This window comes from Platalea leucorodia (genome assembly GCF_965183815.1).
Source record: "Platalea leucorodia genome assembly, chromosome: 10".
In the NCBI taxonomy this organism is placed as follows: Eukaryota; Metazoa; Chordata; class Aves; order Pelecaniformes; family Threskiornithidae; genus Platalea; species Platalea leucorodia.
This window is the reverse complement of record NC_138832.1, coordinates 21689529-21716359: the sequence shown is the minus strand read 5'-3', so window position 1 is coordinate 21716359 and position 26831 is coordinate 21689529. Positions and strand designations below refer to the sequence as shown.

The 26831-nt window shown below is 42.2% G+C and overlaps 1 protein-coding gene across 1 annotated transcript; it reads right to left on the bottom strand.

Annotated features, from left to right (window-relative positions):
* Positions 1-451: 451 nt before the first annotated feature.
* Positions 452-26441, bottom strand: LOC309595711 (UDP-N-acetylglucosamine transferase subunit ALG13-like; the record flags this gene model as incomplete). The annotated part of the gene is made up of 24 exons (XM_082322969.1): positions 452-717; positions 1878-2061; positions 2908-2948; positions 8040-8162; positions 9443-9614; positions 9973-10035; positions 10678-10733; positions 10866-10901; positions 11365-11497; positions 13516-13672; positions 13871-13978; positions 14143-14368; positions 15085-15212; positions 15988-16088; positions 17031-17095; positions 18295-18403; positions 19120-19195; positions 20127-20307; positions 20668-20749; positions 23034-23106; positions 24033-24079; positions 24892-24942; positions 25856-25939; positions 26301-26441. The coding sequence occupies 24 exons, from the start codon at positions 26439-26441 to the stop codon at positions 452-454; spliced, it is 2703 nt and encodes a 900-aa protein (XP_082179095.1).
* Positions 26442-26831: the final 390 nt, after the last annotated feature.

Below are 26831 nucleotides of genomic sequence, written 5' to 3'. Positions count from 1 at the left end.
CCAACCCATTTCAAACCTCTTCATCCTCTAATGACCCTGTGCCCAATTTTTATCCGTAGTTGTAATGGCAGCCTATTTCAGTGCTTAAACAAGAACCAGGTGTCCAAGTGTTCCAGTGTAACCCCTCACAGAGGTACATGATGCAACATTCCTTTAGCAACAGCGTATGTTTTTAACACATACTTTATGTAGTCAAATTCAAGCTTTGTGTTGCCTGCACTATAGTGTATACTCTTCTCCTATGCTTTCCTACATAATCAACTAAAACAACATCTTGTCAAGTCAACTCTCACTAGCATAAACCTAAAGAGAAACGTGAAATTTGAATGCAGTTTAGTCAACTGACCCAGCCCACTAGGACAGGAGAACGTTTACGAAACAATATTAACATACAGTTGACAAACAAGAAACAAGAGAAACCAAGGGCAAGAAAGGAGCTTAGCTCCCACATTTAAATTCCTTGAGGCACGTCATGAGGTGCAGGGCTAGGTGAGGCAATATAGCTGACTTGGTGCAGCGGTCCAGAACTTACAGCATTAGCAATTTGTGGAGAATTTCCATATGGTGGATTTACCGGATGCCAGGTACTAATATAGCGATAGGCGGGTACTAAAGAATCAAACCCAGGAAGAGATTGCTGGCTGAAGGGGTCCGACACGACTGGGTAATATACTGGCCCGTAGGACAGGGGTGGAGGCTCTGCATTTTGAAAGTTACCTTAAAAAACAGAACAAAATACACACACTTACCATATTTTACCATATCTGTAGCCTTTTTATGCAGACTTTCATTACCATGAACACAGCATTATTTTGGTGGCCAAAAGGGAAAATCCATTTAGACGACAATTTCATGCCCACACACATCCCTCCTAACGGAGAGGTCAAAATCATTTTGGGTCCTCAGTTAGACTAGAGGACAACTCGCTCATCTTCTCACTAAACCCTGTTCAAGAATTGCTTAGCAGCATTCTGCATTGGAGCGGCAGCTTTTTCAAGAGGGACCCAGGTAAAGAGCTAATATATTCTTCCCCTACTTGATCTCTGACCGTAGGCCACTAATCTATGCAAAAAACCACCCTAGCTGAACAGGCTGAAGCATTATCAAAGCAATAAGCCTGTATGCCTCTCAGCAAGTTTTGTTACAATGCGCTCCTTTCCAACACGGACCGTTTGCCCTGTTCCATAGATTTTAATGAGCTAGGCATCTGACCTTTTTGACATCTTTTCCCTCATTTAATACAATCCTTGTATTTACTGCCAAGTGTATCTACGAGCTTGTTACAAAGCTGTTAGGTGAAACAAAGTTTTGCTGTAAATTTTATGCAGTTAAGAGATGCAGCTAGCAATAAGGGCTACTCAAGAGAGAACAGCTCTGCATGCTGAGCCTAAAAGGTTTGCAACATCTTCCTTTTAAAAATTCCCATGGAGTTGAAATACCGATGCTCAGTGCTTGCCAGAACTCAACTGTCTCCTTTACTTTAAATACAGGCACTCTGTTTTGATACCATGACTATTTACTTAGCAGTAAGCAAAGAGATTCCTTCACCGTTTTAGAAAAAGCTTTCCCAAGTTAAAGTTAGTATACCTAGTACAGGCCTAGAAAGGATTACTTCTTCCTTTTTATGGCTTTAGAAAGCCCGTGACACACTGGTAGCTACACCAGTGACTGCCATACTTTAAGTAGTACCACAGATGGCAGAGGAACTTGTGATAACCCCCCCTTACAAGGCTTACTTTATGTCCTCCCAACCTCACGCGTCCTATAGAATAACAAAGCTGCAGGCAAGCAGCTCCTGTGGAGCGACACCATGCTCTAAAAACCTGTTCCCTCACTTCTCACGAGTCGTCTCTGTGGTCTTATACTCAAATACTAACCATTTGCAGGTGCTTCCAAGGGAACTTGGTGGACTTCAGTTCGCCCAGCATCAGTGTAGAGCTGAGGTACTGACTGATCTAGGACAGGAGCTGGCTCAGCATATGCTGGATAAACTTCCACAGGTGATGGTGGCAGCACTGGCTGTACATACACCATGGAAGGCCAATAGCTCTGATGGTAATACTTTGAGAAAAGGAAAAAATACAAGGTCATGCATATAACCACACATTCTCCATCCCACCTCCAAACCACTACTAGTTTCAGATCTCAAGTTAGGAAGAAGTGCATTTTTTCCTTCCTAGCCCCTTAAAATACTACACACACCAAAAAAACCCAATACAGCCTACCAGAAAAGATATTGCAATACCTGCAGCAACAGCCACCTCAGTTCCACATTGCTGTTGTGTCAGAAATCTTTACAGAGAAAGAAGATTCCCACCTATCAACTTTGTCATACTCAAAGAAATTTTTCCTATTTCTTCAGCTGAAGAAGCTGACATGACTTCTTTTACTTCCCTGAGCAGCAGCACTGACGCTGCGTATGACTGCTGGTGCAGAGACAACTCTTCAGCAGAGCAAGAGTTCCCAGAACACAGAGAAATGGTGCTAACCAGTCTGAACACAGCTGTACAAGTCCTAGAAGACTCAAACCACACAGCTCTAAAGGGTCTTTGATGTCTTGTCTAAGTACACAAATTTTCTTAAGAATGGCTCAGGTTCCTCCCCTTATCTTCATGGAAAGAACAATATTTATCCACCATCCTCTGCAAAAACAAAAACAAAAAAACCACCACCACAACCCAAAGTAAAACAACAAAACATACATACTAGTGTGCTTCACATTTTGAGTTAGAACTTCACTTCCTGAGCTATACTTTAATCTCCACCAAGCAAGCCTCGCGTATTAATAGTCAAGTGCACAGGATGCACATTTAGCACACTTGGAAGTCTTAAATACGTCAGTACATTTGTCAAGAAAAACAGCAGTTTTTACAGGCAATTTACTATGCTCATTTTAAAAGCACTTACTTGCAATCCCAGATTAAAATAATACCGCAAGACCTTTGTATCTGTAATTAAAGGATATGACATTAAAGAGCAGAAGAGTATAAACCGAGAAGCAAAAGAAATTTACACACATTAAGAGCATTTTATCTTAAGTTACTCTTACGTAACGAATAAGAGTATTTTAGCACTACTTTTTTGAGGGTAAAGAATATATCTTAAATATAAATAGTTGTTGAAACTAGTTTATCTTTTTAAGTTAATCCAGTTAGATGTTTGTGCAATAAGAGAGAATTTGTCTGACCAACTTATTATCTGACTTCAGCAATTACATTAGCTTTAATTTTGGTTTATTCATCTTGATTACTGAAGTGATAATTGTCACTGTTGTCACAAGTCTCCACAGTCTAATCAACTAGGACTTAAGCAATTCTGGCTTCCTGTTAAGGCTGGGTTTTTAGGCAAAAAAATATGTTATCGAATAAGAATTTGATTATGAGCCCCTAAATGAAGCTGACCACTAAAAGCACTCCCAGGCAGGAGCAGCCATCTCGTACACCAGTAAAAATTCACCCCGAAAGGTACACACGTTCTAGACACACTCGGCATACATATCGCAAATACCCATCCTGGGCTGGCATGCGAGATAACAAGCCAACTCCATAGAGACTCCAGCTTCACACTGCTGCTGCCCAGTGTTAAGCCTGGCTCTGCCTCTATCTCCATCTTCAGAGTTTTGCTGAGCTATGACCAGAGAGACTTGTCACTGGGGACAACACATGCAGCAATCCTAAGACCATCTGACCTAGTTTTAGGGATTCCCCCCAATTGTTATATCAAGCCAGAAAATGAAGGGAGGAGAGGAATAGGTTCCTTCCTTCTCCTTCCCCTTCCTCACAATGGTACTCAGTTCCCTGCTTTCTTGCAAGCAGTCTTTTACTTCTGTCTTCATGTACCGAATAATTTACCCCCAGGCAAATACATGACACGCTGAGAAGCAATCCCAGATGTGTGGAGGGACTTTGAAACCACTCTCCAAGAACAACAGGGTTTTGAACTTGGAAATGCATTTCCAATTGTCCACAAACAGTGAAGCGGTTTTAAACCTTTAAAGTCGACCATTGAAAGGAAAAAAAAAAGAGCACATGTTTTGATCCTAGGATGCAGTTCTGGAGTTGTGCATGAGAAAAATCGTTGATTTCTCAGATTCGAATACATATTTGTTTTGAAGGCTCAGGAAGAGCAAGTCGCTTATTCCACAGCAGTAGGTTTGCATGTGCGTGCACACACACACAGACTTCACTTTAGTACTGCTGGGAAACGAAAGGAAAAGCAGGGAGACAACTCAAAAGGAGCGAGCCACTAAGGACTTCAACTTAGCAACACCTCCAGAGCTACCACATATACCATCTTCTTACCACGTACCCGCTTCCCCCCAGACCAGGGCCTTGGCTTCACACTGCTTCCCTGCCCACCCATCTACCACACGTGCACACTTTCCCAGCCCGGCTCTTCTACAGTACCGCGCACCGTACTTTGCTGCAGATAGGCACAGCGTGAGGAATGCAAACCCCAGTCTTGAAACGCACGAGGATTCGTTCCTTTGTGGCTCTTGCCAATTCTCAACTCTTTTACTGTTCAGCATATTTGATCAGGGCAACAATCCACGCAGCTGTTTTCGGCAGTGCACACAGATCCTTCCTTACATCTAACAGCTGTAAGCTTACTCCTGAAAGCGCTGGCTATTTGGCCATGACACTGACCACAGTCAGTAAAATATTAAAAATAACCCAAAGGCTCACATAAAGGCCAACTTTTTAGTATCCAGCTGAAACTGCATCTACATTTGGAACAAGTTGGTTTTTTTTTTTAAATCTGATTTTGTTCTTCAATTGTTTATGCAAATCTATGCAAAACAAGCATAAGAGCTGAATGAAACAGCTGCTCCATAGCAGCGATAACAGTACAAAGGAAGAGCTGGGAGACTGAAGTGACAAACTGATACTGGAAATACTGACGTCTGTGGAACGCTGGCACGGAAGCCAGTACAGTAGGAGACCAGTTTTTGTTTATATTCCTCTTTTAGATGCCTAGAAATCAAGGCAATCTTCAGCAAAACATGACTACCTTATGAAGCAGTAGCCAAGCCAAGTTAACCACCCTGATGTGAAAATATGAAGACCGTGTTGTCTACTGATAAAAATCTCATCTTACAATGCATCAGGACAAAAATCCTGATGAAATTTTTACTGCACTGATGGGGAGCTCTGGTCAATCCTGAGCACTACTGCAGTCTCTGGAACACAGTAATGCCAAGCCATCTTTTATCAACAGCTCCTTCAAATACATGGGAGCAGGCAAGAGTAGGACACCTAAGGTCACCATGTTAATAAACATGTTTCATAAGCCCTAAGCGCCATTAAAAAGATCCAAGAGACTCTGAAAATCGGAACAAATGCAGATGTACCAAGTAATACTAAGGCACATAGCAGGTTTTCCTCCCAAGTCCAGAACTGCAGTCTGTTGACAAGTCACACTCCCAATCCATACCAGGCCTGCAAGTATCTTCAGCAAAAGTGCACAGAACCCTAGGTCAAGTACACCCACATACTTTACCCTGCACTACTCCAAAGCTTCTGGATTTCTTAACTTAAAGGCCATATAGATTATAGCACAGCAGCGTGACAACATAAATACTACACGCAACTCCTCATTAACTACCAACTTAAGGTAGTTAATCCTTCAGAAAATGTCTAGAGTCTATGCTAAGAAGGACATGGCCAATATTATGTGGAATGACTCAGCTGAAGAGCTACAGGCAGGGTCTGAAGAGGTTATTAATCCACATCCACTCCAGATTCTTGTCAGTACACTTAACACCCAATTCTCCCAAGTGCTGAAAGCCTCAGTTAAGGGCATTCAACTAAAGCGGACAACCATTAACTCTGAGGTGTGCATAGTATCATCTCAAGTGATACTACTGCAGCAGGGAAGTGGAAAACACAATATTCAAGATTAACAAAACCAGGAATTGAGAGCACCTGCAAGAGAGCAGAGCTACTGCAGAGCACATTAGCAGTACCTGTGAAAGCAGCAGGCCTTTCAGCAGCCACGCCAGAGTGTTTTGGAACCTGCCTTTTTCCAGATCAACCTCTGACAAGACAAGGATGTTACATGGTAAATGCAACTGAAAGAATCCATAGCATGTCAGCCCAAAGCTGCTCTGCAACCTACCAGAGGTAGCTACCTGAACTGCAGATATCAAGAGCTCTTTATCTTACCTGAAATTTGCCCTCTAGGATTAGTGTATTGACGAAAGTTCCACACAGGGACAACAGAGCTACTTTAGACGGCAATACGCTGAATCAAGCATGAAAACAATTTGCATTACTAAAATATTTTATGCTCCATCTTCAAGTAATAGATTTCGGAATAAAAGCCCAAAGCTTTACATTCTGATACAATAAAAGCTACAACTGCCATATACTCGAAATACAGTCACTTACAAGGATGGGGGGGAGGTGGGGAGGAAATCAAGTCAGACAGTTATTGGAAAAGTGTAGTTTCACTAACAGTGCAAAAAGGAACACTTGGATTTCACAGACCCTACATACATGCAGCCCCTTCTTTCCCTCACTCACCCCTGAATGAAAAGCTACTCTCTACACCAACAGAGAACATGAGAGATTCAGGAACTTGAACTAAAGGTCATAAGTCTGATAAAATCATGTCATCTGCTGTATCTACAGACAGCTATTAGAATAAGCCAGCTATGACGCACAGACTTCCAACATAGCCAGTGTACGGGGGGATATTTAAAAAGCCTATGTACTTCAACCACCGTGCAGAGATATACCCACGACTTGAACAACAAAAACATCCACAGCCAGCCAGTTTTGCACCGCTGCTCTTCAGAGTAGGCTACAGCTTACCTCTAGCTTGGCCACACTACTGCCAAAAGCAGCTTCCTCCCATGCTCCCTGCCAGAGAAGGCAGAAATAGCTGAAGCTGTTGTACGTGATGCAGCGGCAACACAGGTAACCCTAACTGAACTCCAGCTCGTATCCAGAGCATTTCTGCTCCAGGCTGAGCACTACACATTAGGACAAGCTGAATCTTGCTATCAAGAGGACAAGCAGGCTGAATAACCAAGTTTTCTTTTGCAGCTCTTCTAAGTTTTTAATCCTTAGTGCAGTTTGAGCCAATGCACTGTCAAAAGACTGAGCAAGGGGACATGCACAGGGTAGAGCATTTTCTGCAGCTGTCCAAAACTACACATGAGCAACAATCCTTACCAGCTAATGTAAAATACTGCATCGCAGAATAGTTTTAACTGCCTTTTGAGATGTGTGCAGCGATGCAATGGTGGCATGCTTGGGCCTCACAGCATTCCCCACCGAGAGAAAAAGCAAGTTACATAGCATAACAGTAAGCAGTACTGTTATTCCTGTAGCTGAGAGGCACCTAGCTTGCAGTAAGGACAGCAGGCAGCTTGATCTTTCACTTATTAAACAAAGCTCTGTGAATTACAGGCTCTATTTATGCCTTGTGAACCATAAACACTGCAGAATGAGGAGATAAATTAATAACAAAAAAAAAAAAAAAAGAAATCAAATATGTATATGCCTGCTATGCTGCTTACCAAGCTTGGCTGTCTGATGCAACCCTGCACGGTATTCTGACATTCTTAAATTGTAAGAGCAAGTTCACTAAAGATTACCACTTTCAAAATGTCACAGAATGACATCTTGGAGCTATACAGGAAAACAACACAATATCCCACTGAACTGTGCAACAGCACAACTTTATAAATACCGATTTTAAAAAAATAAAACCTGTGTTATCAAAAAACATGGTTATTCTGCCAAGAACCAGTATGATATAGGCCAAGCACCCTCTCCCTTGGTATTCATTTCTTTAGGATGCTGTCTAAAGCTGCAGTAATCACATACTTGAGTCAGATATGAACTTGCTATTCGGAACTAGGAATTAAAACATTTTTAGCATAAGCATCCATAATATTATTTCTCACTCTCTGCGAGCTGCAAAGAGCCATTTCTTGTCACTATAGGTATTCTGTTAAGTTTCCATGGAGAACACAAGTCAGAAGCGTGCTGAAGAGCAGCAGGAGCAAAAGCACAAAATACAGTCATTACCTCGAGGCAGATCACTGCCACTGGGATCACAAGAGTAAGGTGGAAGAACGGCACCAGCTTCTCCCGCCTCACTGACTGGAGGAAGAGGAGCTGAATAAATTGGGAATGGCACTGAAGAAACTGCTACAATTAGAAGGAAACAAAAGTCAAGTCAAATTTGCAATGGCATGTCACATGAGCAAGATGCTAAGTTACACAATTAAGCACACACTTCTGTGGCATCTCAGTGCCCCTAAATACAAGCTTTAACAAAGTTCTCTTCGTTAGTCACTTTAAAAGAAGTCCAGAAGAAATTTTAAAACCAGATGGGAAGGTTCCACTCTCACAAGCCTTAACCGTATGTTGATCGGCAAGCTTCATATTCCAGTTAAAAATAAAGGTCTTTTTCAATCATTTCTCCGTATTAGAAGATAGGCCAGACTTTCCATACCTGTCTGTCCTAGAACAACAGGGAACTGGTTGATCACTTTAAGTCATCAGAAGTGTGACAATAAGCCCAGAAAAACAGGGGAAGGTTCAAGACATGTCAGGCCAAGAATATTTCGGACGGACTACTGTTAAATATTCATTAGGTGGCCCACACCTCTAACACACCAGCAGGTTATTTGTAATGGCATCAGCCAGTAGACAGCTTAGAGAACTGTGCTGACTAAACTCTTCATGTAGAGTAGAAAAAAACAAACAAACCAAGGAGAAAAATGGAGAAGGGACACAGAACTGAGCAGAACTGATGGTGGAGGTTTTTCTGGATGCTAGATGAAAAGTTACAGAAGACATGAAAAGTCCTCTTTATAAGAAGGGAAAAGTCATTTTTTCTTAACAGATATTTCACAAGAACAAAGTAGATAGAGCGTGTTTCAGGTGGTAAGTGCACCATGTGACAAATCACAGATTTGATCTCCTTGCATAGAAATAACTAAGCACAGGAGCTAACCAAGGGCCACAACAACGAATTGGACATTTGTGTGGAGCCTGAACCATCACAGCCAGTGACTCTTTTGGAAGGGACAGTAGAGCCTCAGGACCCCTATCTCAACTCAAGAGGAAAACTAACTGTAGGAAATAGGGGAAGAAGGGAGCTGCCATGAACCTCTGCCTTCCGAAAAGAACTTTCTAGCAAAATGCTTGGCATTGATGGCTAAAGGTGGCGACAGGGGAACCCAAAGCAGAGACCTCAAATTCCCATGCAAATTCAGGGGCAACTGTCTCCTTCAAAACATGACAGCAAGAAAGTCAGCAGTAAAGCTACAATTACTATTAAGTCATTTTAAGCCAAAGCAAGTGATACTTTTTTTTAAAAGCCTTTTAACATTTGTCTTGGATGGGGGCGGGGGGGGAAGGAGGGAAAGATGTAACCAAAAACTTCGACATCCAAGTCCGTAGCCATAGTATGCACACTCTACCTGGCCTCCCTACAGAAAGGGGAGATACTAGGACTGGCTGAACTGCTGTTTGTGGGGGAACTGCTGTTGTGACAGTAGCTGGAGCGGAGGCAGCAGAATTTGAGGAGAAGCCTGTAGCCGGAGCAGCATAAACACCTGTTGAGGATGAGACGGCTGCAGAGTTCACCAACACCTGGAAAAGAGTCAAAAGTATTCAGCAGACTGCCTCTACAACTGGCTTTGACAGAGACTATGGAAATATCACATAGTTCAAAAATTCTCACTTCACATAAATGCATTTTGGAAGTCCTAGCTGTCAAGGCAGCTAACTATCCAAGTTCTCTAAAAATTGGCTTGAAAATACCAGTTTAGAGTTGCAGACACCTGCAAGGCATCTTCTCACCCTTCTGGTTTGCTTATACTTATAGGGAATTGTATTCTTTGCTACAAGATGCTGCAAGGGGCAGGTAGAGGGACCCCACAAACTGACACTAACCAAGCAGAGAGGTCACCTCTCCACAGGGCTACCCCAATAAAGCACTAGATACTACCTTCTGGGGGTAGCTGTAGGAAGCCACTCCATCCTGAGGTGACACAGAGACTGGCCCTTCTTCCTGAAGGGATTCCAAAGCAAAGCATGGTCCATTTAAGAGGCAAACAAGTCACAAGGCGCACACACACCACACCCCTAAGGTTTTTTTATTTATTTATGGACTACACACACACACGCAGAGGATCTTTTGTAACTTGAGTAAAAGCAGTTTTATTCTGACATGCACAGGACTGGCTTTCACACCCGCTGTAGACCGGCAGGTGTCTAAAGAGGTAGTTTCAGGTTAAAAAAAAAAATTCCAAAGTCAGTTCCATCAGAGGTGAGAGCTCTCCAGTCCCACAGTGCAGGAATATGACTAAGTGGAATAGGACTTGAAGGGTAGCATGATAAAAGCAAGTGCTGTCTGGAGCAGAAAAAGAAGTAAAGTAAACAGCACTCAAATGCATGCTTTCTCTTTGCAGCAGGGAAGGTGGAAAATCATTAATGTACCTAGTACAAGTCAGACTGTACGTGCAGACTGAGACAAAAACCTCACCATTTAGGGAGGAAAAGGGGGGTGAATATATAAATGAAACCATCGTGCCTTTCTTTCAAAAGTAGTCTCTGGCCTACTGTGTTAAGCCTACATCCAAGGACAGGTTCTATGAAGAATACCACACACTTCAAGGATTCCTAATCTGAACAGACAGTGACTAAAGCTTACCAAGTTTGCTGTAGGTTCTGCTGAACTAAATACTGTTGCAGTTTCACAGTCGGGATCTGGAGGGCATGGGCAAAATTAATTGAAAGAAGTAGCATTAAATCTAATCCTTCAGAAACTTATAAAAAGGTCATAATGAGTGCATTACATTCACCACGTGTTTTATCAGTAAAGACCGAAGTTTTACTTACCTGGAGGTGCATATATATATTCTTCATGAAATTTCCCTACAAGGGAGAGAACAGGAAGCTTTGATTCAGGGAACAATAAAAGAAAGCTTAAACCTGAAGTTAGCACAATTACATTTCAGTGCATCCATTAATGAGCTGTTTTCAGTATCATCTTGTTTTGCGCAGAAAAGGTAGAGAAACACTCAAGATACGCTCATTTGGTTATTCCACCAAGTATCAAGGTTGCCATTACCAAATTTACACCACACATTTTTAAGCAGCAACTTGGCTTGCTACAAACCTACACAATCACAAGGGTGATGGCATTGAAATGTGTCACTTCTGTTTAAGCTTGCTATCAGACAACGAAGAAAAATAACGTGCCCACACGTTCATGTTCAAAGCTCACAATCAACAGATATTTAGGAGATATAAGGAACCTACTCTGACTATCAAAAGCACACTGAAGATCTTCTAAACCTGTCTTTTCTCTTTGCCCACTAGTTCTTTAAGAACTCACCATTTTCACTTGTTTCTTCTTCCTCCTCTGAGGAATTCAGAGTCTGCTTGTTAGGTGGAACAGCGTTTGGGCCTCTCCTTGCTACCCAAAAACCTGCTGGACCATGGACAATGGGAGGAGGGCTACCCTGGCTCTAAAAAGCAAAAGTCAGAAGCATGCATTTAGAAATAGCTTAAAGCCTTTCCATGCTCTACACACACACACACAGAGTAGAAACAGGTTGGCAGACCAAGCTTGCTGCAACCAAAACTTAATAGAATTGCTATTTGTGTGTCCATTCCTACGCACCTAGCGTGCAGCAAAACTGCTGCAGAGACATTTCTTTCCTTTACCTTTTGTTCTGCCTAGCAAACTTCAGGTAATTTATTTGTGAAGAGCTACCACTGTCCTATGCAATACAGTCAAGTTGCTCCCTCCCAGAACCTAGCCAGCTTTACCTCGAGCTCAAAGCTGAAAAGGAGAGAGCAGACCCCAGACAACAGACTGCTACCCCCAACATATACCCCTGTGTTCCTCATCCTGAAGCATTCCCACCACACCAACAGCAGACCAGTTCATCCAAATACTCTGATTACCATGGAAAAAGGTTATCTTTAGTCACAATTAGTGAAAACCAGGGGTGGCTGTGGCATAGACACCACTGTCTGCATTCACTTGACCCACCCATGCAAGCCTGACTCTTTCAGAGAGCAGCACCCATAAAGGAGTCCTGTGGGAAACCTTGAACACTTCACATGCCCTTTGTCTTTGCACTGAAGTCAGTCCTTAGCTGCACCACGATTTAATAGAACAGATTTCTCTGAAGCAGGAATATAGGATTGAGATGCTCGAGTAAAAACAGTTTATTCACTCGTTTGTGATGGCTAAGGTGACACTCAAAACTCTCCTCTGAAGACATGGTGACTATGAGATCGATAAAGTGCTCAGAGAGGCTTCTAAGATTTCCAAGGTTGAAGCAGAGGTAGTAAAGTCAGAAGATTCTCCCACCAGGCCTCTAGTAGGATGGCAGAGTTTTCTGTGAGATGCATCTTTCCCCAGGAAATGCTATATTCCTTTACTAAACAAGACAAGGAAGAGACAGAGAAAAGGCTTTGGCATTGACAATAACAAAGTCACTGAATGAACATGAAAAACTATTCATTAGGAGCTGCAGGTACATAGTCTAGCAACAGGGAGGAAAAGCTAGTAAGCTATATTGATTTCATGTCAGGAAAAAAAATTGCAGGATAATCTGTCCCTATTCCTTGACACTTGGAGGAAAATCAGAGCAAAGATTATAGATCTAGCACGAGGACAAATTAAAAAATGGCTGCCACTCAACCAGCCCTGAGCAGATTCCCTCTCTTTTAGATAGAAGTCCAGCATTTGTTAAGTTTACTGCTTCAACACAGAAAAAAAGAAATTCAAACCTACCAGGGTCTTTTTTAAAAAAAGATCTGCTTTCCTATTCAGATACCTTAGTATCAACTGATTTTTTGTAGCATATCCAGCTTTGTACTAGGCTTAGACTACAAATAAAAGAAAGATTTATTTTAAAGTTTAAGAATACACTGTGCTACTTTATCTACAACCCGACAAAAAGACTGTTTAAGAGAAGTCTAGATTTGGAATTTTCTCCTGTGACTGTAGCAGAAGAAACTGTTTCAGAACAACACACTAGTCCCAAACATCACCATATGAATGCATAGAACAATCCAGGCTATCATTATACAGTTTCTGAATCTAGTTACACAAACGATAAATTAACAATGTGGCAAACAAGTGAAAAGCTTTCTCCCACAATATGCAGAGCTAGACAGACATCCACAGTAGGAAGGGATTTTTTTGTTTTGTTTTGTTTTCAAACTGCAATAGAAAGGAGAAATATGACCCTACTTTTATGAAAACATACTAAAGAGAAAAGAAGTGCTGCCGCTGAGGGGAGGAAGAAAGAAGGGGAACATTTAGAAAAACTGAGGTTTTAAGCAGGTTTTACAGGATCTAGACTCATTTCAGTCTTCCCTTCTCAAAAACATGTTCACTGCTAAAGTTTATTCCGGGGGTGGGGGGAAGCTGCTGTATATTTAGGTAAAGAAGTGCCATGCATTTGTATAGCTTCCCCCCCCCCCCCCCCCCCGAGAGATTTTAACATACTCCTTGTTCATAACTTACTGGTAAAGTAGCAAAAGCAGTGTCATCCTCTCCTTCAATTTCATAGAAAGTTATAGTTTCTTCTGGTCCTTGAGGCTCCTCTCCATTCTCTGGTACAAACCCATACTGACATTCCTTATTCACACACTGCATCTGACGGCGGCTACGGCTGTATGAGCTTTAAAAACAAAAAAGGAGATTAAGAATCACCACTATCTAGAGTTTCACCTTGGTTTTGCTGCTTTCTTTTTGGAGAGGCACAATAAACCCACTGTTTCATACTGTGCCATTAACGGCCACCTCAGCCCTCCACATACCACCATCCTCCCCAACTCCTTTAGAGCAATGTTTTGTAAAGAGGTTTATATTCACTTACCTGCAGGAGAAATTGCCATAGCTCTGATAGCATCTCTTTCCTGGACTGGGGTAGAATGCTATTTGAGGGCCAACCATGTTGTGCCTGTTTATAAATCGGGCAGATCCCCTAAGTTTAAAGGGTAAAAGGTGCAATTACCAGGAAGTGCCTCTCAGATGGAACTCATTTGTAGTTTTACCTACTAAATAGCACAAACTCTCTCCTAACTAGTCTGCAGCAAGAACGAACAGAAAGTGAGTGGTGATCACAGACAGGTTTTCAAGGCTTCATACCTTGGCATCCCAAATCCACGGTTATGTCTCTGAGGATGATAGGTTTCGTAAGGTGCCATGTTTCCACCACCCTGTGAGCAGTGAACTGAAGGAGAGCGCCCTGAAGGAACACTGTGCTGTAGCCGGGGTGGAAGAACTGGCTGACCCCTGCTATAAGCCACAGTCATAAACACTTCCTTTCCACGAACTTTCTTAAGCATTCTCTTCCGTGTTTTCATATCCATTTCTGCAGTTTCAGTTGAGGACAGAAAAGATAGATTTACACCTTAAACAGCTGACTCCAGAGCTATGTTCTCTTTATCATTTGAAAAGAGTCAGTATTGGACACACGGAAAAGAAAGAGCCAATGGCCTATCCCAGAAAAAGTGCATTTTAAGTATGCAAAAAAACTTCATACCCTTATTTTGAAGACTCAAGCAAGCATTCTAAATTATGAGCAGAATGCAAGCATCTCACATGAGAATACCTTCCCAACTTGAGCTGATCAAACCAGTAGTCTCAGTGTTAAAACCTCTTTATGAAGGCTGCATTTATTTAGTAAAAGAAAAATTCTCCAAATTGAACAAATACAATCTGTATTTAATTGGCTGGGGAAGCCCTAGTCTGTCCACGCATCTCTGCTAAGGCCAAATCAGACAAGCTTTTTGGTTCACAGACCCAGTCTTTACACATAGTTCCCAAGTACCAAATTTCTTCTTGGTAATTTTGAGCAATACCAACTTTGCTATGTATTTTCAATGGATTTGCTCTTTCGCAAAGGCAAATTCATCCCTCTGTCTGAAGGATCACTTTACATCAAACCCCTGCAGTCACCAAGTTTTGTATCACAGGCTGAATTAAGTCACTTCCAACATCCAAAGACTGCTACTGTTAAAACTGTCATGAGTTTTAACTCCCCTACTCCCCCAAGGGAAGGAATGCTTGTGGAAGCCTTGTACAAACCTATTCCTGAGAAGTATCCACCTGTTATTTTCTGATAGGTTCCTCCTTTTCGGCTGGGAACCATGTTCCAAGCAAGGACAGGTGCCACTTGTGTCACTGGTTTTAAGTTTGCCAAAGGAACTGTGTGCCTACACGAAGAACACTGATGTTAGCAGTGCCACAAGGCTACGCTGTGCATAACTGCACAACAACATAAGCTGAGAAACACTAAGACAGAAGAAAACAGAAAAACCCACAAAATTAAGAGTATAGGGAGTTTGTGGAAACGAACAAAAAAATAATGTTTCACTGACACCAAGCACACATTACTGTTACTTGTTTATTAAAAAAGGCAAGCTAGGATTTAGTCTCAACACTAGTGACTTCCTGGGTCAAGTCTTTCTTCCCTGCATTTGTATGCCTTCAGAGGTACACCCGAAAGCATTTGAGAATGCAGAACTGTTGTGGTATGTCATCAAGCTGAATCCTGGGTTTGGAGAAGGGCGAATGCTTTGAACAGCACAGTGGAGAAAGCTATGAGACTCACCAGAAGTGCCAATCATTTAGTTGTTTGGATACGACACAAAAACTCCAGAGAAACCAACAGCAGAGGGTAATTTGCTATCCGTGAATTAAGCCCAAACTGCAAAGATCACTTTCACATTCCGGAGAAGAGCAAGCAGCAAGATTTCACAGAAAGCATTACAATAATGGTTTTGGTCATTAGAAATCTAAGAGAGAAAATGTCCTGCGACATTCTATTTGAAGAGTGATAGCCAACAAGGAAGCAAAGCCTCACTTTGTGTTTAAAAGCCTAGGTTCTCTTTTCTTTTCAAAGTACCTTAACAATCCTATTTTAAGCATCTGTGAAGATACAAACTCAACCAGAAAGTTCAAACACGAAGTCTTCACCAGACTGCTTACTTTTCTGCCAGCTCCTCTACGAATACAGTCAACGTGTTGCCATCCTGTCCGACCTCCTGGATATGAGCATTGTAATACTTACCTCCAGGCTCCAGACGTACCTGGAGAGAGAACAAGGGAAGCTCTAAAAAAGCCAACTGTATCAGGGGATTCAGAATACTGTCTACAAACCACTAACAGCAAAGGCTGCTCCTAGCTTATTGTATGTTACTGAGTTGGCCCAGGAGTCTCAAATACTTCTTCAAAGTAACAGGCAAAATAAAGAGCATTGTACGAACTTCAAAGAGGAAGGGGGTGGTGGTGGTGGTGGGGGAATAAAATAAAAAAAAAAAAAAAAAATCAGTCTTATGAGTGACTGAGAGGTAAGAAGATACCTGCTTTCTAACTTATTTTTATACACTGTGCCAAGCAGATAAGTACGAAGGAAGACCACCATTTAAGAACTTGAGAACAGAAGATAAAACAGGAAATTGGAAAGGAAAACTCTGCTCAGCTAGAAACGAGTCACTGAGTGAATCATCAGCAATACCTCAAACAGTGATAAGAAATAAGCCCTTACTACATAGACCATCGGAATACAAAGAAAGCTGACCTTCCTTTCAGCATCTCCTGGCCAGATCATGCTACTCCTCCGTTTTTAGCTCTTCCCTTTCTATTTTATAAAAATATTTGCTACATTACTGTTGAGAAGCAGAAGACTGTCCAGACTTGTTGGTGACCCCAGTGAAAATCTAACAGACAGCTACCTCAAATGCACACCCTGTGCATTTTGAGCTCTAGGTCTGAACTGCCACACTCACTGAATGTATCTCAATGGTTCACAGTGAATTTCCAAGCAGCTTTTCCTCCACACTACCCAATGTTTAAAGGTAGATATTTAGAAAGAAATGAAATTAAAAATAAAGTCAGATTAATAGGTACAAGGAATAGAATGAGAAAAGCCTTGGAAAATTCTATGAAGTCAAATGATTTTATGGCTTACCATACTCCATTTAAAGCAGTTTTAATAGTTTATCATAACTGAGTCTCCTTTGAGTACTAACCTGACACTTGTCTCCTAAATAGTACTGTCTCCCAGCAAACACCATGTAGTCAGTTTTTTGAAGCTCTAAAAATAAATGAATAAATAAATAAAAACAAAAAAGCCTTTCAACTACTATTCTTTCTTCATGTATCCTACAAGTACTTCATGGCAGCATCCAACCACAAATTACAGGCCAACCAAGTTAAATATTTCCTACGCATACCTGAACATTCCCCATAGTAATGGTGAAGTAACCATACATGTTCTTTTAACAGACTATAACCAGGCTAAGTCACAGGAGATCAATAATATCCAGATAATGCAGTAAGTAGCACTACTACTTCAATACTACAATGTCTTTTGTGATGGTACCGAGTTAATTCTGCATTTAATACCAATCCTGGTATTACGAACGTTGCCAGAGTACTGGTGGCACTTGGCAAAAATGAGATGTTATCCAGGAAAAGCTAACATTGCCTAAAGTCTCCTTGCTGCTAGATTTTAGTAGGTTTTTCTCCATTACTTGCCTGGATTCTTTGCAGAGTCAGTACTCTACATAGATAATTAGTTACTATACTCTGTTCCAAGAATTTTAATGACCCTTATTACTGCTTAAGCAGTTGTAAAATGCTGGAATTCTTCAGAATGCAAAGCACTTCGGGTCAGACATCAAACACCACTTCAAAACTTATCTTTCTTGGTAACTTCTTGCTTTACACATCAGCCATAGCGTATGCGAAAAAGCAGCAACCTATCCCAAGCCACGAAGACCATGAAATCTCTCCGCAATGTTCAAGCCCAGGAGAGCTGAGAAGCAAGAGAAAACTCATCTCATTTGACAGATCTCAATGCTAAATTTGAGATCTTCATTATTATACAGCTCTGAAGCCAAAATCGTGCTTTAAAAAGCAGAAGTCTTTGCACACATGCTGCAACAAAAAAACTTTCAAATCTGAATGATTTCCAGTACAACAGAATGGTAACAGAGTTCTATACTCTGAGTCCTCGTATTTCCTGTACTATCTTCAGTAAGTAGCAGAGATCAGATTTTTAGCAACCTTATCACCATTACACAGTGTCAGAAGCAGCGTATTTCCTACTTTGAAATGAAACCAAGAAACCAGCTACTAGCAAGAATATGTACTACCCACAAGTATCTGCTGGGTTAACCAGTACCCTTCACATTTCAGCTGTGAAGAAACAGGCGACAGGCCTCAGATTCATAAAGTTAACACTGAACCTAGTACAGAAAGAGTTGTTTGTTTTTCCCTTTTTAAAGATACCTTTTCTGCTGTCCAGCCAAACATCAAACTCCACATTTCGATAGATCTCAGGGTCCAGTGCCTTTAGCACTTTGTAAGGAACTGGCATCTTTGATGGGTTTTCTGGAGGCTGAAAACAGAGTTGAAATGGAGCATTAACAAGTGCATTTAATGTCTTCAATATAGTCTTTATCCTGCCAGCATCTGTGGACCACTTTAAAATGTACACACACTATTTTCCAAAATTTTCACTTATTTGCCTAAAAACTAAAGCTCTAGAATACAAAAACACATTTAGGCATTCAGAAGCTGAGCAAACAGACTTTGTAAAGGTTAGAAACAGACTCAAGAGTAGGATTTGGCATGCCCTTTACTCAAAAAGAATCAAAGGAAGCTAACCAGACCAATGAAGCCATGGCTTCAAAAGTTGGTGGGAATTTCAGTTATTATATCTGAAAACAGGTTTCTATACAGTTTCTAAAACTGTTGCAAAGTGATTTATACTATGTTCAAAACAAAAGTGAATTGATTTAAACCATTTCTGGGAAAAACAAATAGCAGACCAGGAAACAACTACTAAGCTCCATGGGGGGGGGGGGGGGGTGTGTGTGTGTGTTGTGTGTGGAATATTAGCTAGGGAACAAGAGAATCTCAGAAAGTAAAAAGGCTTATCCAAGTTAATAGAAACTCAAGGGCAAAACCAAAAGACAAGCAGAGGAAAGAAATAAGCCACCCACTTTCCAAAAAGTCATCTTTAAAAAGTAGAAAAGAAGGTTTAGCCCTAACAAGTGTAACATCATACAACAAAAAAACCCACCATAAGGATTTCTTCCCTAACTGACAAACCTTTTCTTCTTCAATGCCTTGTTTGAACTTATCTTCCTGTGGATTGTCAGTATCATTGCCTTCCCAGTTGTCCACTCTAAGTAATTGAAAATAAGATTACAAAAGATACAATGCATAATTTCTAGCCAGGATTAAAATCAACCAACTGTTCATACAATCCAAAAAAGCACCATGGTGCCATCAAGCGGTAGATTTTGCCTTAAACACTAGCCATGGCTGCGATGCAGTACAGCACAACCCTTCTAGTTTCAAGAACATGACCTTTACTTGTTCCAACACCCACGCCTAACAAGGGCTCCTGCTTGCATTAGGAGAGGATGAAGATGACCCCACTGGCTGATTAAACTCTTGCACTGCCAACAAGTACAAGACGACACCCTGTTTTAAGTCCTATCAAACCACTGTCATCTGCAAGCATTCAGTAATGGTCAGAGGCATCCCTCAAGCCTTTCCACTGACTTGCATGGGATACGAGGGTTTCTATAGGTACATTCTGTGTGTTCCCCTCATTCCCAGTGATCCAACAGACTTGAATAATGCCACCATTTAATTGTCTATTTGGGGTACAATTCCATTAGAAAAGGACAAAAGAAAATAAAGCGGAGCTCATTTTCTCAATACACTATTGCCTCTGCAGAACTATAGAGGCTTAGAAGAGTAATAACAGTTTCTCACTAAAAAAAGTATTTTGATGACATAAGGAACAATTTTATTTACAAATAAGCTGTTATTTTAAAGAGTAACACGCAACTATAACATAGCCAGCAGCAGAGGATGTTCAATTATGCAACACTTCCCAGCTCCAAGGAAAGCACACTCTCTTCCACAATATACATCAGCTTCGTGTTTGTGTCATGAGATAGGAAAAAAAAAAGTTAATACCCCATGAACGTTCAAAGAAACTTGGAAAAGTTGCCCTTTACAAGGTTTTTTTTTGGGTTTTTTTTTGTTTGTTTGTTTGTTTTTTTTTGCTTCCCTTTTACCACATCCCCTTCCCAAAATACTACCTCTTTTCTGATGGATTTCTGGATACTTTTTCATGAAGACAATCAAAGTTTGCATCCTCACTTCCTAAAGAGCCACTGTTTCTGTTCTTCTTGGATCCACTTCGAAACACCTCAATTGCAGACCTTAATTCTTCCTCATCCATGCCAAACACATCTTTGTACAGGATCTCATACAATACAGCTGAACAAATCAACACAAAGCTCAAACCAAATTAAGATAACACCAGATCCACAAGAACTGCTGCAATTGTCAATGTACGCATATCTTCAGATATTATCTACTGTTACAAGGCACTAGTTATATTAAATCCAATTAAGAGGAGGATCATAAAATAATTCAGGTGGGAAGAAGGGACCTCTGGAAGTCATTTGGTCCAATACCCCACTTAACAGATAGAATAATGAGCGTATGTATATATTAATATACAATAAGTGAGCTTCTATCTCTCTCCTCCCCACCCCTGAAAACCAAAACAAAAACTGCCTATAAACATATGAAAGCATATAATTCCCTTCCATAGAAAAACGATTTCAAGTTTACCCTGGCAAATAGCAGCATTTTCCTGGAATTGTTTTATATACACAGAGTCATAATGGCCATTGCTGGAACAACACAGTAAAATCTGGGAAAATAAAAAAAAAAAAAAAGGCTTTGAGGCTGGAATGATGTAAAACCTAACTCTCTCTATTTGATATCCTAGCTCAAGACTACGTTATTTTTTCATTCTACAGTCAACACCAACTCATCAAGAAAACAAATATTCTCAATATAAATATGAAAAAGCTGTAGAATCAGCTTAAAACTGAATCCTAGGTAAAGTCTCTAAATGAGTTCGTCTATTACACAAAGAAAAACTATCCATTTGTACATCATGCTGTATTAAACATGAAACAAGAGTTTGTTTGCAGCTTACCTCTGAAACCACCAATTGCTCAAGAGGTAAAATAAATACAAGCCATTAAGTGCAGTACCCCGAGATACACCGTCCAAGTATCAAAGGCACATTTCACCCTTCCCTACCTGAGGGACTAGAATAGCATTTAATTCTCTAGCCCTCAACGAAGCCTTGCTTTTACTAAGCAGTATTATGCTGCCTTTTGAAAAGATGCATGTTTTCTGCAACACATGCATTGATACATCAAGTATATATACCCCATATACCATCAAACCCCATCTTGGCATGCGACCACAGCCAACTGCAACTGGCAGAAGCCCTTAGGCAGCTGTCAGCACGTGGCCAGCAAGGATGCTTCCCAGTGAACCAGCAGGAGCTGGGATGCCAGGGCTCTTAATTCAGTGTGCACTACCTCTTCTGCCAACACAAGCTCTCATCCCATGGTGAGAACGAGCAACACCAGAAAGAGCTGCTGCCTGTACATGCAGTCAGACAGACAGCTGCCAACACTTAATGAGAGCTCTGGTGGTAAAGCCTTTTAGGACAAACACATTTAGACCATACTGCTTGATTTTTAAAGTTAGCTCATTTTGGAATTAGATTAAGCTACACAGGAACTACATAGAAAAAGAAGTGCATGTAAACAAAGACAGTAATACTAACCAACAGAGAAGAACAACTGCGGTGGCACAGATTTCAGAGCAGACTAGCCACTTTGGCAAATATAATAGCCCATACTGAAATCCATACCACAGCAACTTCACTGGCATCACACCTGAGCTAGCCCCATAATTGTGTAGGCACACCTACGTGACCGCAGAAAAAACAAGAGGGGTCAGATGGGAGGTAATACAGAGTATTTCTCCTTTATGCTCCTTCTTGTTGGAGCGAGTCCAGAGGAGGGCCATGGAGATGCTCAGAGGGCTGGCGCACCTCCCCTATGAGAACAGGCTGAGAGAGTTGGGGTTGTTCAGCCTGGAGAAAAGAAGGCTCCGGGGAGACCTCACAGCAGCCTTCCACTACCTGAAGGGGGCCTACAAGAAAGCTGGAGAGGGGCTTTTTACAAGGGCATGTAGTGATAGGACAAGGGGTAATGGCTACAAACTGAAAGAGGGTAGATTTAGATTAAAGGAAAAAATTCATTACTATGGGGGTGATGGTTCTTTCCTATGAGGCAGTGAGGCACTGGAAGAGGTTGCCCAGAGAAGTTGTGGACACCCCATCCCTGGAAGTGTCCAAGGCCAGGTTGGATTGGGGCTTTGAGCAACCTGGTCTGGTGGAACATGTCCCTGCCCATGGCAGGGGGGTTGGAACCAGATGATCTTTAAGGTCCCTTCCAACCCCAACCATTCTACGATTCTTTTTGCCCATAGCAATAATTCTCGTGTAGATAAGCTGTTCCATTAGCTCCCATTCTTAACTGGGCTCAATTTGTATATCATAGAAATGAATCAGTCTGTTAGATTAATCCATTCCCATTAATTTCCCCTTTTCAGGGAGAAAAACTGCACACCTCAGGAGGAGAGGCACTGCAGGTGGGGAGAACGCCTTCTCTTCACCACTGTGATAAATATATCTTGTTCTGCTCTTCAACTCTACCCAGATATTTCATTCTACCCTGTCAGATAAGTCAAATTCCCATCGGAATTGTTTTTTTACTCAAGGAGATTTCGGAAACATGAAAGAATATTCTGGCATTGTGATGTTACCTCTTCCTGCCAAAATTAAACTTGAAATATGAGCTGGAGTAACAAAAAAGACTGGCAGGAGAACAGCACACAATCCATCCCTCAGATGGGAAGCAAAGCTACTATAATTGAATTAACCGTTGTGTAAATACTGTGCTTTTTTTCCATGAGCTGAAGTCAGATTTGGGGTTTTGTTCAGGTATGCAAGAGCACTGGAGTTGGAAGAGCTCAATTCCAGTGTTAAGTTTTTACAGCTGGACTGGAGGAGGTAACTAGGATTCATTCAGCAGCAGGGGTAGGAAATTGCCTCACTTCTGCCTCACCTTGTCTTCAAAGCCATTGTCTGTAGCATAAGTGGGTGGCTTTCCAGGGTACCGGTACAGAATAAAGTCTCGCCTAGGTAAGCAGAGGAAAAACAAGACTTGAGAGAGCACACTTTTAGTAGAACCATGTTATGAAGAAATTTGCAGGGAGCTGTTTAGAGAATCCGTTGTTCGTTTATAGAAAAATCAAGTAGAATACTTCTCCTGATAAATGAATGCTACCATACAGCAATAGCTAGATGAGCAAACACCGCCCATCTTAGGCGAAAAAAAGTTACCTGGGAAAAACCATTATATTTAGTCACAGATAAATTCAAGTATTTATGCTTATGGCAGGGTGCTCAGACACTGAGACAATTAAACCTAAGTGATTTAGTCACCCTGCAAAGGATTAGAGCCTCAGTACAGGGAACTAGTAACTCTCACAAAACTTCAGTTTGTTCCTTTAGTACTGGAACAGAACGAGCCTGCAAAGGGAGGGTTCTTCCTTCCAGCACTGGAGAGCCAGGCTGCCCATTACAGGATAGCAGCATTTTTAGCAAGACAGCAGCACCTGTGCAGGCTTATGTTACCTTTGAAATAAATATCAGGGCTTATGCACCAAATAGGGCAAATTACTCCTCGCTACTGGAGCTTTCAAGAACATCTACACAAGTTTCAGTCATGCTTATAACTACCACACAGTGTTTCCACTACACACAGCTCCTTGTTTTGTCCCATTTTCCATCCTTCAGCCACTGGAAGGAAACACTTGACTTGGAGTTTAACATTAGCAAAAAGATAACAAATAAACATTGCTGGAAATTGACCCTTCCCTTAATCCGCACTATGAGAAGAGCAGCTGTGATAGCACACATTAGTTTAACTAACTTTGTTAGGGTAGCATTGCTCACCACCTTTCACACATTAGTATCTCAGCAACAAACAAATAGAAGGTTCTGGGGCCAGAACCCAAACACCATCAAGTCCAAAACAAAGTGAAACTTAAAAGACACTTACTTGTACATCACTGATAAAGCACTCATTTCCAGCTGGCCAGCACTTTCCTATGCAAGATTATGAGATTACATGAGATACCAGAGCCCTCTTCAACACTGTGAACCCTATTCTAGCTCTCTGCAGTATTAAAATACCTAACCAAACTCATCAGTTTGTTAAAACAATCAATCAATGCATTAAGAGTTGAGGTATTAGGATTCCCAGGGGGTGGGGGTGGGGGGAGAAAAGTCTGCAACACAGAATGGCCATGATTACCAAGATGAGCAAAATGGAGCTAGTACCGGCAGCAAATCTTAAACACATCACTCAAGATACACTTTATTTAATTAAAACCACTACATTTGTTTCAGAGACTACTGCATTCACCATACTTATTGGTTAATGTCTCAAGAAACAATAAGAGTTTGAACTCTAGTATTCAAACCTGGGGGTAAAGGAAAAAGCAAGGGACTGCAAAGCCTGATAAACATTTGATGTGAGGTACACTCCACATATTTTGCTTTTTCCTTCTTAGAGAAGAATTGCAGTTATGACTAAGGCCCACAAGAGGCCTCAGCTTTACTGTCCAGTCGCTCCTTTGCACCTACACAAATTCCCCACTAAAACTGATACTGTTTATACATGTGAATATTTGGTACAAACCCACAGTATTACCTACGGCAAATGAGACCCCAGGATTGGGGTCTATCAAAAAAACCCAAAAACCAAACAAAACCAAAAACTCCCCCCAAAAAACAACAAAAAAACCCCACCACATTTTAAAAAAAAAAAACACCACATTTTAAACCATCACCTAATTACTTTCCTGTTCTGGTCTCCTCAAATTTTAATCTCTTGACAAGTATTACCTCAGTCTTACCTTTGGATCTCCTAGTCGTTCAAGGTATTTCTCAAATGATCCCTCCACATACTTCAACAAAACAAAGAAGAAAGCAAATATAAAAACTTAGCCAGTTGGCAGGCAAAGTTAAACCTAAACACACCGCCATACGTGACCAGCTGTTGAACGGGAAGGCACAGGGCAGGGGCTGGGGGCACAGACACCAAATTTGGGACTAGTTTGCCAATTCCTACCAGTTTTGGGTTCTGAAGGGCTGTGGTCTGACTGGGGGTAAGACTTCAGGTGTTCCCTGCCTTAGAGCATGGGAATGATTTGGGGTACCAATGTGGAAATACCAAGAGTTGCTAAAAAAATTAAAAGCATGAGTAATACTCAGCGACTCATCTCCCTCCTAGATTAGATTAAGTACCTAACTGTGATTACGGGGGGGAGGGGGGGGAACAACACATACACCAAAAAAAAAAAAAAAAAAAATCAAAAAAAATACCCCAACACCACACAGAACTGTGCCATACATGCACCTGTGCAAACCACCACATGCAAAACCAAACAAAAAAAAAAATAAATGCAAAACCCAAGACTTTATGCAATGATTAAGCACACTCCACCATCTTTTGACGTTTGTTTCTTACTCCAAAATCCTACATATTTCCTACCTACTAAATTCTGCAATGGTTGCTCCACAGAGAATATACTACACAAATAACTGTCACCCTACTAGTTACTAGGATATTAGTAACTTGCTTGATTTCAGGAACTTCAGAAACATAAAGTCAAATAAAACTTGTGCAATTGCAACTCAAATAAGTTAAGCAAGCAACCACCCTGCCATCTCTCTCCTCTTATGGGCATCAAGCCTGGCAAAGCACGACATGTTTTCAGTGCCTGTGTTTACATGGGTATGTTTATGGCTAAACCACTCACCCCCTCCCATGTTACTTCGTAACTACGCGTGCAAAACTGCCTAACACGCGTTACTTACAGATTCAAACTTATGCTGGTGTTGCCTCATAAACAAGACGCAAGCTTTCCTAACTTCCACGTGATGAATTTGAGATGAAAACAGCTGAAAAAAATAAAGGTTATGAAAGAATGAAGGAGAAGATTGCAGAGTTTAATTTATGCTTCACATTAGGCTTATTTTATTCACAGTTTACAGAGACTAACGCCACCACAGAAGACTTTACAAAACAGGGAGAGGAGACGCTCTGGAGGGCCCCAGGCACCTGGGGACGAAGCTGAGGAGAGCCCCGGGGAGCCAGGAGCCTCCCCACCCACGACACCTCACTTTGGGCACCCAGGAGGGGTCTCCAGGAGCACCCCCTGCCAGCCGCGGGGCTGGAGCGGACACCGCCCGCCCTGGTGAGGGCCTGAGGGGCCTCGGCTCCCCCCCCCGAGACCGTTACCGGTGCCGCCCCGCCGCCCACCTGCTCCGAGACGGCTCGGAAGAGGCAGGAGGCGTCCTTGGCCGTCATCTTGCGGTACAGCCCCAGGCTGCCCAGGTACTCGTCCATGGCCACCTCGCTGAAGGACTTCTGCCCGAAGTACTTCTTCCAGCCCTTCTGCATCCTCCCCGGGCGGCGGCGGCCGAAGCGGCAAAGGCCGAAGCGGGAGAGGGGCGCTCCGCCCGGGGCGCTGCGCTGCGCGTGGCGGCGGGGCGCGCGGCTGCTGCTAATGAGGGGCCGCGCCCAACGCGCCCACCTGCGCCGGGCGCCGCCGCACCGCACGGCCCGGGAGCGGACGGGAGGGCGCCAGCCCCGGCCTCCCCCTTCCCGCCCGCGGCGGCCACCGCCGCTCACCGAGCGCCTCCCCACGCCGGGCTGGCCCCGTCCCGCCGCAGCCGGGCCCCCTTTGCCCGCGGGCTGCCCAAACGGCGGCTGCCAGCGGTGCCCTGCCGCTGAGCCCGCTGCCTCCTGCAGCAGCCATTTTAAGATGCCCGCGAAGAGCCCCGAGCCCCT